At 39.9% G+C, this 14,364-nt stretch overlaps 2 protein-coding genes across 3 annotated transcripts in view; both read right to left on the reverse strand.

Annotated features, from left to right (window-relative positions):
* Positions 1–50, reverse strand: part of TM9SF4 (transmembrane 9 superfamily member 4) — a 38,659-nt gene extending 38,609 nt beyond the window's left edge. Inside the window, exon 1 of the mRNA XM_089660205.1 lies at positions 2–50. Within this exon, the coding sequence (XP_089516331.1) occupies positions 2–16 (15 nt within the window). The 5' untranslated portion in view covers positions 17–50. The remainder of the gene's footprint in view (position 1) is intronic.
* A 9,792-nt stretch (positions 51–9,842) lies between these two features.
* The window catches only part of LOC149438138 (tyrosine-protein kinase HCK-like), a 55,821-nt gene continuing 51,299 nt past the window's right edge, over positions 9,843–14,364 (reverse strand). For both annotated transcript variants that reach the window (XM_089660207.1, XM_089660208.1), the window contains exon 12: positions 9,843–13,311. In XM_089660207.1, the coding sequence (XP_089516333.1) occupies positions 13,109–13,311 (203 nt within the window). In that variant the 3' untranslated portion in view covers positions 9,843–13,108. The remainder of the gene's footprint in view (positions 13,312–14,364) is intronic.

The raw sequence follows: 14,364 nt of genomic DNA on the forward strand, positions 1-14,364 counted from the left end.
CCGCAGCGGCCGCCATCTTGGATCCACGTGTCCCTGGTGACGTCAGCGGAAGTGACCCGTTCCTGGGCCTAGCCGGGTTTATTGTCATGGCAACCGGCGGAGTGTCCACTTCTCTGACAGGACTGAGGTGTGAGGCACGAACTGTCATCACTGACCGGGCCTGGCTGTGCCTCACACCTCACTATCCTGGATGATAAATGTCTGTGCCTCATAGAACATTGCCCTGTATAATGAATACCTCACATTACCCCATGTCTGTGCCTCATACCTCTCATTACCCCATATAATGTCAGTGCCTCATACCTCTCATTACCCCATATAATGTCAGTGCCTCATACTTCTCATTACCCTATATAATGTCAGTGCCTCATACCTCTCATTACCCCATATAATCTCAGTGCCAAATACCTCTCATTACCCATATAATGTCAGTGCCTCATACCTCTCATTACCCCATATAATGTCAGTGTCTCATATCTCTCATTACCCCATATAATGTCAGTGTCTCATATCTCTCATTACCCCATATAATCTCAGTGCCAAATACCTCTCATTACCCATATAATGTCAGTGCCTCATACCTCTCATTACCTCATATAATGTCAGTGCCTCATACCTCTCATTACCCCATATAATGTCAGTGCCTCATACCTCTCATTACCCCATATAATGTCAGTGCCGCATACCTCTCATTACCCCATATAATGTCAGTGCCAAATACCTCTCATTACCCCATATAATGTCAGTGCCGCATACCTCTCATTACCCCATATAATGTCAGTGCCTCATACCTCTCATTACCCCATATAATGTCAGTGCCAAATACCTCTCATTACCCCATATAATGTCAGTGCCTCATACCTCTCATTACCTCATATAATGTCAGTGCCTCATACCTCTCATTACCCCATATAATGCGTCAGTGCCTCATACCTCTCATTACCCCATATAATACATGTCAGTGCCTTATACCTCTCATTACCCCATATAATGTCAGTGTCTCATACCTCTCATTACCCCATATAATGCGTCAGTGCCTCATACCTCTCATTCCCCCATATAATATAATATATGTCAATGCCCCATACCATGTTTTTGGGACAGAATATTTCAGTATGTTCCTTAACATTGTCACTAGGCCAAGTACTAAGACTAAACCATGGCCACCATTTCCTCACCGTTGCCACTAGTAGGGCTTCCTGCTCCTCAACAATGTTACTAGGCCAGGTATTAAGGCCACAACATGGCTTCTACTTTCCATTGACGCTAGGCTGCTTATTGAGGTTACAGCATGACTTACGGTTCCTCAGCATCGTTACTAGGCCAGGTATTGAGGTTGTAGTATGGCCTCCAGTTCCTTAATGTTGTTGCTAGGCCAGGTGTTGAGGCCAAACATGGCTGCCAGTTGATCATCCTTTTTACCAGGCAAGGTATTGAGGCCATAACATTTCTGTAAGTTCCTTAACATCATCTCTAGGCTAAGTATTAAGACCACCAGTTCGCCAACACTGTCACTAGGCCAGGTTTTTGGACCATAACAACACCGTCGGTTTCTTAAAGTTGTCACTAGGCCAAGTATTGAGGCCATAACATGGTTGCGAGTTCCTTGCCATTGTCACTAGGCCAAGTATTGAGGCCGTAACGTGGTTGGGAGTTCCTTGCCATGGTCACTAGGCCAAGTATTGAGGCCATAACATGGTTGCGAGTTCCTTGCCATGGTCACTAGGCCAAGTATTGAGGCCATAACATGGTTGCGAGTTCCTTGCCATGGTCACTAGGCCAAGTATTGAGGCCATAACATGGTTGCGGGTTCCTTGCCATGGTCACTAGGCCAAGTATTGAGGCCATAACATTGTTGCGGGTTCCTTGCCATGGTCACTAGGCCAAGTATTGAGGCCATAACATGGTTGCGGGTTCCTTGCCATGATCACTAGGCCAAGTATTGAGGCCCTAACATGGTTGCGAGTTCCTTGCCATTGTCACTAGGCCAAGTATTGAGGCCATAACATGGTTGCGAGTTCCTTGCCATGGTCACTAGGCCGAGTATTGAGGCCATAACATTGCCATAGGTTTATTAATATTTTCAGTAAGCCAAGTATTAAGACCAATACATGACCATTAGTTCCTCACCACTTGCCACTAAGGCCAGGTGTTGAGGCTACAGAATGGCCCAAATTCCCCAACATTGTCACCACACCAGGTTTTTAGTCCATGACATTGGCGTATGTTTCCTAACATTATCACAAGGCCAAGTATTGAGGTCATAATCAAACTGCCAGTTACTACAGTCAGGTGAGGCCATAGCATTGCCATCAGGTCCTCAACATTGACACTAGGCCAATTATTAGGGCCATAATAGGGCTTCCAGTTTCTCAGCAGTGTTACTAGACTGGCTATTAAAGCTATAACATGGCTTCTAGTTCCCCAGCTTTGACACTAGGTTGGTTAATGAGGCCATAACATGCCTCATGCTCCCCATGCTCACTAGACCAATGATTGAGGCTTTAATATGGCCTCCAGTTCCTTAATATTGTTGCTAGGCTGGGCATTGAGACCAAAACATGGGTGCCAGATTACTAGGCCAGGTATCAAGGTTATAATATGGCCTCCATCTCCTAGGCCGAGTCCAGGACATGGCTGCCAGTTCCTTGCCATTGTTACTAGGCCGAGTTAAAGCTATAACATGTCCCCCTCCTCGTTGTTACTAGGCCTAATATTGATGTTCGTTCCTCAACACTGTCACCAATCCCATTGTGGAAGCCACAACCGCATTGGAACTGTATTACAGGCCACTGCCACCTTTTACAAAGAGTCTCGTATCACCATCACATAGGTTGCCATGGCCGGTGTAATGGAAAGAGCAACTCCATTTTCTCCTATCCCTTCTTCCATTTGAGAAATGTTGCCAGCTTTGCATAAAACCAAAAGTAGTACTTCACTGCAGCCATGATTCTGGATTAGACATGTGCAGAACGAAAACATTTGTTTTGTTTCCTTTGGTTTGATTCATTAAGTTACTAAATTTGTTTTTTTGCATTCGTAACGAAATTCGTTTCATTTATTCGTTTGGACCGGATTCATATTTTTCCAATGGATTCGAAGTATTCAAATAGAATTAGAATCGAAAATATCAAATCGATCCAAATTCATGGAGAAGAATAGCTGGTTCTATTCTAAATTCGCATTTCAGAAGACGGTTATATTCTTTCTATTTTGTTCTATTTTTTACTATTCTATTCTTTTCTATTCGATTCTTTTATTTTCCATTCTTTCTTTTCTTGTCTAATCCTTTATTTTCTATTCTATTTTATTCTATTCTTTTATTTTCTATTCTATTTTTTCTATTCTTGTTCTATACTGTTATTATATAAAATTATCTTAGAAATTTTAATTTTGGAAAATGGACGTATCTATTCTATTTTTTTAATTTGTTTCTATTCTATTCTTTTATTTTCTATTCTGCTCTGTTTTACCCTATTCTTTTTATTCTATTATTTTATTTTATTTTCTATTCTATTCTGTTGTTTTACTCTATTTTCCTTATTCTATTCTGTTGTATTCCTTTTTATATTCTATTCTTTTGTATTCTGTTCTTTTCTTTTATATAATATTCTTTTACTTTCTTTTCTTTCCTTGTCTATTCTTTTTTTTCTATTCTATTTTTTCTATTCTTTTTCTATTCTGTTATTATATAAAATTATTTTAGAAATTCGAATTTCGGAAAATGGCCATATCTATTCTATTTTTGTTATTGTGTTCTATTCTATTCTTTTATTTTCTATTCTATTTTTTCTATTCTTGTTCTATTCTGTTAATATATAAAATTATTTTAGAAATTCGAATTTCGGAAAATGGCCGTATCTATTCTATTTTTGTTATTGTGTTCTATTCTATTCTTTTATTTTCTATTCTGCTCTGTTTTACTCTATTCTTTTTGTTCTATAATTTTATTTTATTTTCTATTCTATTCTGTTGTTTTACTCTATTTTCCCTATTCTATTCTGTTCTATTCCTTTTTTCTATTCTATTCTTTTGTATTCTATTCTTTTCTTTTATATAATATTCTTTTACTTTCTTTTCTTTCCTTGTCTATTCTTTTATTTTCTATTCTATTTTGTTCTATTCTTTTATTTTCTATTCTTTTTTTTCTATTCTTGTTCTATTCTGTTATTATATAAAATTATCTTAGAAATTTGAATTTTTGAAAATGGACGTATCTATTCTATTTTTTTTATTTGTTTCTATTCTATTCTTTTATTTTCTATTATGCTTGTTTTACCCTATTCTTTTTATTCTATTATTTTATTTTCTATTCTATTCTGTTGTTTTACTCTATTTTCCCTGTTCTATTCTGTTCTATTCCTTTTTATATTCTATTCTTTTGTATTCTATACTTTTCTTTTATATAATATTCGTTTACTTTCTTTTCTTTCATTGTCTATTCTTTTTTTTTTTCTATTCTATTTTTTCTATTCTTGTTCTATTCTGTTATTATATAAAATTATCTTAGAAACTTGAATTTTGGAAAATGGCCGTATCTGTTCTATTTTTTTTATTCGTTTCTATTCTATTTTTTTATTTTCTATTCTGCACTGTTTTACCCTATTCTTTTCATTCTAATATTTTATTTTCTATTCTATTCTGTTGTTTTACTCTATTTTCCCTATTCAATTCTGTTCTATTCCTTTTTCTATTCTATTCTTTTGTATTCTATTCTTTTCTTTTATATAATATTATTTTACTTTCTTTTCTTTCCTTGTCTATTCTTTTATTTTCTATTCTATTTTGTTCTATTCTTTTATTTTCTATTCTTTTTTTTCTATTCTTGTTCTATTCTGTTATTATATAAAATTATTTTAGAAATTCAAATTTTGGAAAATGGACGTATCTATTCTATTTTTTTATTCATTTCTATTCTATTCTTTTATTTTCTATTCTGCTCTGTTTTACTCTATTCTTTTTGTTCTATAATTTTATTTTTTATTCTATTCTGTTGTTTTACTCTATTTTCCCTATTCTATTCTGTTCTATTCCATTTTCTATTCTATTCTTTTGTATTCTATTCTTTTCTTTTATATAATATTCTTTTACTTTCTTTTCTTTCCTTGTCTATTCTTTTATTTTCTATTCTATTTTGTTGTATTCTTTTATTTTCTATTCTTTTTTTTCTATTCTTGTTCTATTCTGTTAATATATAAAATTATTTTAGAAATTCGAATTTCACAAAATTGCCGTATCTATTCTATTTTTTTTTTATTGTGTTCTATTCTATTCTTTTATTTTCTATTCTGCTCTGTTTTACTCTATTCTTTTTGTTCTATAATTTTAATTTCTATTATATTCTGTTGTTTTACTCTATTTTCCCTATTCTATTCTGTTCTATTCCTTTTTTCTATTCTATTCTTTTGTATTCTTTTCTTTTCTTTTACATTCTATTCTTTTACTTTCTTTTCTTGTCTATTCCTTTATTTTATATTCTATTTTATTCTATTCTTTTATTTTCTATTTCTATTTTATTCTTTTATTTTCTATTCTATTATTTTTTATTCTGTTATTATATTCTATTATTTTAGAAATTCAGCAGCAGGCACACGAGTGGCCGGTGTCCAGGCCGAAGTCCAGGCAGGCAAGAGGATAACAGAGCTTGTTTGGTGACTTTCTGAAACAATACACTCTATTGATGATTATTTTTTTTATTTTTTTTTTATTAAAAGTTGCCCGTTGTCTCTCCTGTTAAAAATGCAGCCAAGTAAAATGTTTTAAATTCTGTGCATGGATTCAGTAAAATATTACTATTATTATTATTATACAGTATTTATATAGCGCCAAAGGGTGTGCTCAGCGCTGTACAGTAGCTTTTTTGGTGAAATAAGCACACCCCAATGTTACATTTTCCAAACGCGGCCAACTTCAACTACTTCAGTGCTGACTGTGAAGTTTGTACCAAATGTTCAGCTGTTGTCTATGAAATAATCTATCTATCCATTCAGTTGTATCTGACCCTTGGCGATTGCATGGACTGTCACTCGCAAGTGACTTTTTCCATGAATTCTCTTAGCAATTATTTTTACAGGGTAGGTTGCCAGGTCTTTCCCCCTATGAAATAATACACTCATGATAAAACCTACCCAGTCTCTCCCTCTAAAATTGTGACCTAATAAAAAAGTTGAAATAGTGTGTGTAATGGTCATGCGTCCCAAGTCCCCCATGCCATTTTGTCGTCTGAAGAAACATACAGTCAGGTCCATAAATATTGGGACATCGACACAATTCTAACATTTTTGGCTCTATACACCACCACAATGGATTTGAAATGAAACGAACAAGATGTGCTTTAACTGCAGACTGTCAGCTTTAATTGGAGGGTATTTACATCCAAATCAGGTGAACGTTGTAGGAATTACAACAGTTTCCATATGTGCCTCCCACTTGTTAAGGGACCAAAAGTAATGGGACAATTGGCTTCTCAGCTATTCCACGGCCAGGTGTTGTCAAGGTCCTACCTTTTCCCAGAGGTTATGTTACTCCATGTGCTAGCATCCATCTTGGATTTCTGCTGAGCATGATGGGAATCTTTTATGCCTTCAGGTCTCTGAGGTCCATCCCCCAGAGGGGTGTGGCTGAGTACATATAAGCCTGGGATCTGCACATGCTCTTTGCACTTGTGTCTTGTGTCTTTGTCTTGCTACAGCTCTGTGTATACGCTCGTGACTCTTCTGGTATTCTGACTCGGCTTGTGACTAAGACCATTCTCTGCGTTTCCCTTTGATCTGACCTTCTGTTGCTGAACCCGGCCCGTGACCTGTGATTCTCTGTCTACTGTTCTGTACTGTTTTGTCCCGTTGTTATTGACCCGGCTTGTCTGACTACGCTATTGTCATTCTCACCAACTACACGCCATTGGCGGCGGCCATTACCGCAGCTGGGGTGTCTCGGGGGCCGCGACCTGGTCCCTGGTTGCGTCAAGTCCATCCCCACCATCAGGGGCCCTGGTGAAGGGCAGCCTGGGACTTAGACTCCGCGCCCTGAGGGACTTCGGTCTGTTGGTGGTGGTTGTCGTCAGCCAGTGCGTTACCCTGCCACTAGGCCTACCTGTCCGTTCCACAGCCCTGCCCTGACAGGTGTGTGTTATTCCCTCATTATCCCAATTACAATGAGCAGATAAAAGGTCCAGAGTTCATTTCAAGTGTGTTATTAGCATTTGGAATCTGTTGCTGTCAACTCTCAAGATGAGATCCAAAGAGCTGTCACTATCAGTGAAACAAGCCATCATTAGGCTGAAAAAAACAAAACAAACCCATCAGAGAGATAGCAAAAACATTAGGCGTGGCCAAAACAACTGTTTGGAACATTCTTAAAAAGAAGGAACGCACCGGTGAGCTCAGCAACACCAAAAGACCCGGAAGACCACGAAAACAACTGTGGTGGATGACCGAAGAATTCTTTCCCTGGTGAAGAAAACACCCTTCACAACAGTTGGCCAGATCAAGAACACTCTCCAGGAGGTAGGTGTATGTGTGTCAAAGTCACCAATCAAGAGAAGACTTCACCAGAGTGACTACAGAGGGTTCACCACAAGATGGAAACCATTGGTGAGCCTCAAAAACAGGAAGGCCAGATTAGAGTTTGCCAAACGACATGTAAAAAAGCCTTCACAGTTCTGGAACAACATCCTATGGACAGATGAGACCGACATCAACTTGTACCAGAGTGATGGGAAGAGAAGAGTATGGAGAAGGAAAGGACCTGCTCATGATCCTAAGCATACCACCTCATCAGTGAAGCATGGTGGTGGTAGTGTCATGGCGTGGGCATGTATGGCTGCCAATGGAACTGGTTCTCTTGTATTTATTGATGATGTCACTGCTGACAAAAGCAGCAGGATGAATTCTGAAGTGTTTCGGGAATATTATCTGCTCATATTCAGCCAAATGCTTCACAACTCATTGGACGCTTCACAGTGCAGATGGACAATGACCCAAAGCAGACTGCAAAAGCAACCAAAGAGTTTTTTAAGGAAAAGAAGTGGAATGTTATGCAATGGCCAAGTCCATCACCTGACCTGAATCCGATTGAGCATTTCACTTGCTGAAGACAAAACTGAAGGGAAAATGCCCCAAGAACAAGCAGGAACTGAAGACAGTTGCAGTAGAGGCCTGGCAGAGTATCACCAGGGATGAAACCCAGCATCTGGTGATGTCTATGCGTTCCACACTTCAGGCTGTAATTGACTGCAAAGGATTTGCAACCAAGTATTAAAAAGTGAACGTTTGATTTATGATTATTATTCTGTCCCATTACTTTTGGTTCCTTAACAAGTGGGAGGCACATATGCAAACTGTTGTAATTCCTACACCGTCCACCTGATTTGGATGTAAATACCCTCAAATTAAAGCTGACAGTCTGCAATTAAAGCACATCTTGTTCGTTTCATTTCAAATCCATTGTGGTGGTGTATAGAGCCAAAAATGTTAGAATTGTGTCGATGTCCCAATATTTATGGACCTGACTGTAGCTGCAGTGGCCTTCCCCCTCTCTCTTCCTTCAGTTCATGCAAGCAACAAATTCTTGGCTGCATCATGGCTTTGCCTACAGTGGCCACGCAGTAGAAGGTAGGTGGGCAGTCAAAAAGTGGTTAACTAAACCCAGTGGCAATCGCTCTCAGCCTGTTGGGACTTAAAAGTTTGGTTTCACAATCTGGAAATCTTTGCGCTGGGCGAGGCTGAGAGTGTCATTGTTGCGAATCAGTGACAACGCTGTGTGTGCTTGAGCAGTCATTTGTCACAAGTTAGTGAAGGTGAAAGTGGTCTGGCCCGCGTTTGTCACAGTGTGCATCAATCCAAATGAAAGAAATAGTCAGCACTGTTTAATCACCTTATATTCAAAATAAAATATTAGTTGCATCTATGTGGAAGCCACCAGGGGTGGACTGACAATTCATGGGGCCCTCGGGCAATAGGGGATCATGGGGCCCCTGTGTCCTCGCCCACACTCAAACCACACCCAAAAAAGCCTATGAAAGGTACCAGGGACATCTCATGGCCCCCCCTACCAAGCCCGAGCCCTCGGGCAATGCCCGAGTTCCCAAATGGTCAGTCCACCCCGGGAAGCCACACTGCTTCAGTGTGGCCCCTAAATCTAATTCAACAGAGCTCCTACCCTCAAACATACACAGCAATAAATAGAATCAAGGAAGGTATGTCTGGAGGTAGCAAATTCCCCCTTAAGTCCTTATGCACACGGGACATTTTTTACAGCGGTTGTTTTTGGCTTTTGACGTTTTTTTCTACAGCCAGTAAACCCCCCAGCATGTTATCCTATGTGTCCGTGCACACACAGACTGTAATCAACGTTTTCTGCCTGGAAAAATTAAACAAAAACTAGTGGGTTTCTAGAAGAGATTTTTGAGCTGTAAAAATGCTCTAACGCTGAAAAACGCGGCAAACCAGCGTTTTTGGACATTTTTGTGACCAAAAAAAATTTTTTGGTCAAAAAAGCCTCTAAAAAACGCAAACGCCAAAAAACACAGTAAAACACTAATACAAAAATGCTACAAATTGCTGAAAAACTTGCGTTTTTAACGTCACTTTACACGGCAAACGTTACCGGCGTTATTAAAAGGTCCCGTGTGCGTGGAGCCTAAAGGTGCAGTGACACCGGCAGCTGAAGACCTCCAAAGTGTCTCAGAAATGAATAAAACCTCTTTAACCGTTTCAGCTCTGAAAGGTTTTCCCAGGGCATTTTTTGCTATTTAGCACTGCGCTACTTTAATTGGTAATTGCATGGTCATGCAACGCTGTAGCCATACAAAATTTGAAAAAAAATTTTCACATACATAAAGCTTTCTTTTGGTGGTCTTTTTTTTTATTATTACATAACGAAAAAAGACTGAAAATTAAAAAAAATTAAAAACAATATTTTTTACTTTTTGCTATAAAACATATCCAATAAAACATTTAAAAAAATCAAATTTCTTCATAAATCTAGGCCAAAATGAATTCTGATGCAAGTCTTCAGTACAAAAATAAGTGTGTCTATTATGTGCTGCTTTTTACTAAAAATCTCCTTCTTCCATCTCCCTGCTTTGCAGGGAGAAGAAACAAAGAGATTGTTCCCTTTGTACAGACTCCTGTGTTGATTGTCAGCACAGGGCTCTGGGCTGTGATTGGGCACAGCCGATCAGCAGGTCCTGGCAATGAATCATTGGCCGGGACCTGCTGACAAACTCTTGCTGTGTACAATCACAGCCGGAGTTAGCGGAGTGGGGAGCACGAGCGCCCTGTACCTGAAAGAAGCCAGCGATGTACAGGTACAGGACACTCCATCCACAGTATATTGGAGGCTGGTGGTCCTTAAGTGGTTAAAACAGGATGTACTTTGGCAGCACACTTACCAGCCAGTCAGCAAACTTACTATGGTGTATGAATGTCCCAAGAATGGGTAGCATAAATATTTTGGGGGTGCTGGTGACAGTCGCAGCCAAAGTAACTTACATTCACCATCCTCTCCTGTACTGTCACCCACAGTCAGTGTGGCTTCCTCATAGATTTGCAAATTGACTTTACTTCTGTTTTCCCGCACAGTTTTTAAGTATTTCCGGCTATTTCTTAAATTTTTATTCATACGGTACCACAGTGATCCCTTCCAAACTTACTGTGTGCAACAGTACAGGGCAGGATGTTGAACGAAGGCATGCACTGAGTCTGTACAATATTTCTTTTGTCTCAGAAATAATACCTGCTAAATTTTATTTGATGATAAAACCTGCCTCATCTCTCCCTCTTTAATTGCGGCCTTGTAAAACCGCTTACACAAGGCAGTCTACACAACAGCTCTGTAATAATACACTCTAATTTGTATTTCATAATTTAAAATGCCTCTTACATTGCAGCCTAATCAAACTGTTAACATACTCTCTGGCCACTGCACTATATCTGTGGCTATCGTCTCTGGCACTGTAATGTACATTTCCGCATAACAACTGCGTCAACACTGGATTGTAGGTTTTTCATGAAATGTTTTTATGCATTCTGTTTTGACATTTGGTAAACTTTTAAGACAATGCAGGGTGGTTCTGCAAAAAAAAAAAAAAAGATCACCAACTATACTTTGAAACGGTTCGATCACTATCTGTCAATTGCTTCAAAGTTGAGGGCTTCAGCTGTGTTTTTTTTTTATTTGGGAGGGGAAGGACTTTAATATAGTTTATAGATTTGTTGTAACGGTTACTTCCATTGTCAATTCAGGACCATTAGAGATTTCAGTGTGCACAGTACTAATTCAGAGTTTTAGAGTACAGAATGCTAATGCAGAGTTTTCAGTGTACACAATGCTGGTGCAGAATTTTCAGTGTATACAGTGCTGGCCCAGAGTTTTTAGCGTGCAAAGTGCTGGTCCAGTGTTTTCAATGTACACAGTGCTGGCGCAGAGATTTCCATGTATACAGTACTGGGGCAGCTTTCACTGTACATAGTGCTGGTACAGAGCTCCACTGTACATAGTGCTGGTACAGAGCTCCACTGTGCACAGTGCTGGTCCAGAGTTTCTAGTGCGGACAATGCAGGTGCAGAGTTTTCCATGTACAATTTTTAATACACAAAGTGCTGGTACAGTTTTTTGATTAGGCATAGGGGTGGTGCACAATTTTCAAGGTACATGGTGCAGGTGCAGAGTTTTCAGTGTGCACGGTGCTGGTGAAGAGTATTCAGTGTGCACGGTCTGGCACAGAGTTTTCAGTGCACACGGTGCAGGTGCAGAATTTTCAGTGTACACGGTGCAGAGTTTTCAGTGTACACGGTGCAGGTGTCAAATTTTCAGTGTACACGGTGCAGGTGCAGAGTTTTCAGTGTACACGGTGCAGGTGCAGAGTTTTCAGTGTACACGGTGCAGGTGCCGAATTTTCAGTGTACACGGTGCAGGTGCAGAGTTTTCAGTGTACACGGTGCAGGTGCAGAATTTTCAGTGTATACGGTGCAGGTGCAGAGTTTTCAGTGTACACGGTGCAGAGTTTTCAGTGTGCACGGTGCAGGTGCAGAGTTTTCAGTGTACACAGTACAGGTGCAGAATTTTCAGTGTACACGGTGCAGGTGCAGAGTTTTCAGTGTATACGGTGCAGGTGCAGAGTTTTCAGTGTGCATGGTGCAGAGTTTTCGGTGTACACGGTGCAGGTGCAGAATTTTCAGTGTACACGGTGCAGGTGCAGAATTTTCAGTGTATACGGTGCAGGTGCAGAGTTTTCAGTGTACACGGTGCAGGTGCAGAATTTTCAGTGTATACGGTGCAGGTGCAGAGTTTTCAGTGTACACGGTGCAGAGTTTTCAGTGTGCACGGTGCAGGTGCAGAGTTTTCAGTGTACACGGTACAGGTGCAGAATTTTCAGTGTACACGGTGCAGGTGCAGAGTTTTCAGTGTATACGGTGCAGGTGCAGAGTTTTCAGTGTGCACGGTGCAGGTGCAGAGTTTTCGGTGTACACGGTGCAGGTGCAGAATTTTCAGTGTACACGGTGCAGGTGCAGAATTTTCAGTGTATACGGTGCAGGTGCAGAGTTTTCAGTGTGCACGGTGCAGGTGCAGAGTTTTCAGTGTACACGGTGCAGGTGCAGAGTTTTAAGTGTGCACGTTGCTGGTGCAGAGTTTTCAGTGTATACGGTGCAGAGTTTTCAGTGTACACGGTACAGGTGCAGAATGTTCAGTGTGCACAGTGGTAGTTCACAGTTTTCAGTGTGCACAGTGGTAGTTCACAGTTTTCAGTGTGCACACTGCTACTCACAGTTCTGGTCCTGTCTCTTTGAGCATGTGTAAAAGAAATAAAAAAATTGTGTATGAAAAATGATCTACAGACAGCACCTTCCAGAGGCACTGTGCTCCAATGTCACTTCAGTAAGGTTCTGCTTTAACCTTCACAGCAATGGGAAACCAGGTGTAAAATATTAAGAATTCAGGAATAAAATTTGAATATTGAATAAAATGGCTCAAAACTGTTTCCTCTTTATGCTATGAACTGGTGTAGATGAAATGCTAATAACTTGGTGAAGATAAGGCAGGCCTTTAATTCCAGCACAAAGTTGGCACTGCAAGTGCTGGCAGGGCAGTGCGGGTTGGCGCCCCCTCAGGGCTGGTGCTGGTATTGGTGTTCAGTGGCAGTAAAGAAATCTTCCAAAACACCTTGCAGGTATTCGAAGGTTGGCCTCTGTTCAGGGGCCTGCTGCCAACAGTCCAGCATGATGTTGTACAGCTCCCGTGGGCAGTTCGCTGGGCATGGCATGCGATAGCCCCGTTCCAGAGCTGTGACCACCTCCAGATTGGACATACCTGGAGAGAAAGCAGAGTTTCAGTTCCTGATTTAAAGTGTAACTCCACCCCAAAACATTTTTTTTTGTATAGAGAATGGTTAGAAAATATCTAGTCTTTGTTGCTGTCTGAGGCTTCGGTGGGGAGATTTCCCCTCAAATCCTGTCCTGGTGATGATGCTGCCATGCAGAAAATGAGGGAAAATCTCCAAGAAGAAAGATAGCAATAAATATCTGTTAGGGGCTCCAGCCTACGCTGCCAAACAAAAGAGAGTTATTATTGCTGTGTTCCTCACTTTCCCCTCACTATCTGTCCTTAGGAGCTCTGATAAACACAAGCCTGGTCACTCAACAAGTCATTACAGTCGCTCGCTTATCAGAAGGCATGTTTTACCAAACAAATCTTATCCGCAGTATTTTTGTTAGCTACTTCATGGTGCTTTGGGAATCCTTTGTCATAGTTACATAGTTAAAACAAAATAAATATAAACTTGCGCCACAGAAAAAAACTATATATAAACTTAGGAAATGTAAATGCTGCTGTTCTAAAAATCAATCCAATAAAATTATAAACACTCCACAGCGCAAATAAATTATAAATAAAATTAAATTTCTCTAAATAAAATTTAGAAAAAAAAAATTATTTAGAGAAATTTTATTTTATTTATAATTTATTTGGCGCTGTGGAGTGTTTATAATAGTTACATAGTTAGTCTGGCTGAAAAAAGACAAAAGTCCATCCAGTTCAACCATAAAAAAAAAAAAGTTATAATCCTATACTCACGGTTGATCCAGAGGAAGGCAAAAGCCAAGCAAAGAATGATCCAATTTGCTCCTGCAGAGGAAAAGATTCATTCCTGATCCCCGGAGAGGCAATCGGATATTCCCTGTCAAGGTCCTACCTTTTCCCAGAGGTTATGTTACTCCATGTGCTGGCATCCATCTTGGATTTCTGCAGAGCATGGTGGGAATCTTTTATGCCTTCAGGTCTCTGAGGTCCATCCCCCAGAGGGGTGTGGCTGATGACATATAAGCCTGTGGTCCGCACATGCTCTTTGCACTTGTGTCTTGTGTC

The sequence above is a fragment of the Staurois parvus genome, unplaced genomic scaffold (assembly GCF_062004578.1).
Source record: "Staurois parvus isolate SC_StPar_1 unplaced genomic scaffold, SC_StPar_1.0 ptg001214l, whole genome shotgun sequence".
Lineage (NCBI taxonomy): Eukaryota > Metazoa > Chordata > Amphibia > Anura > Ranidae > Staurois > Staurois parvus.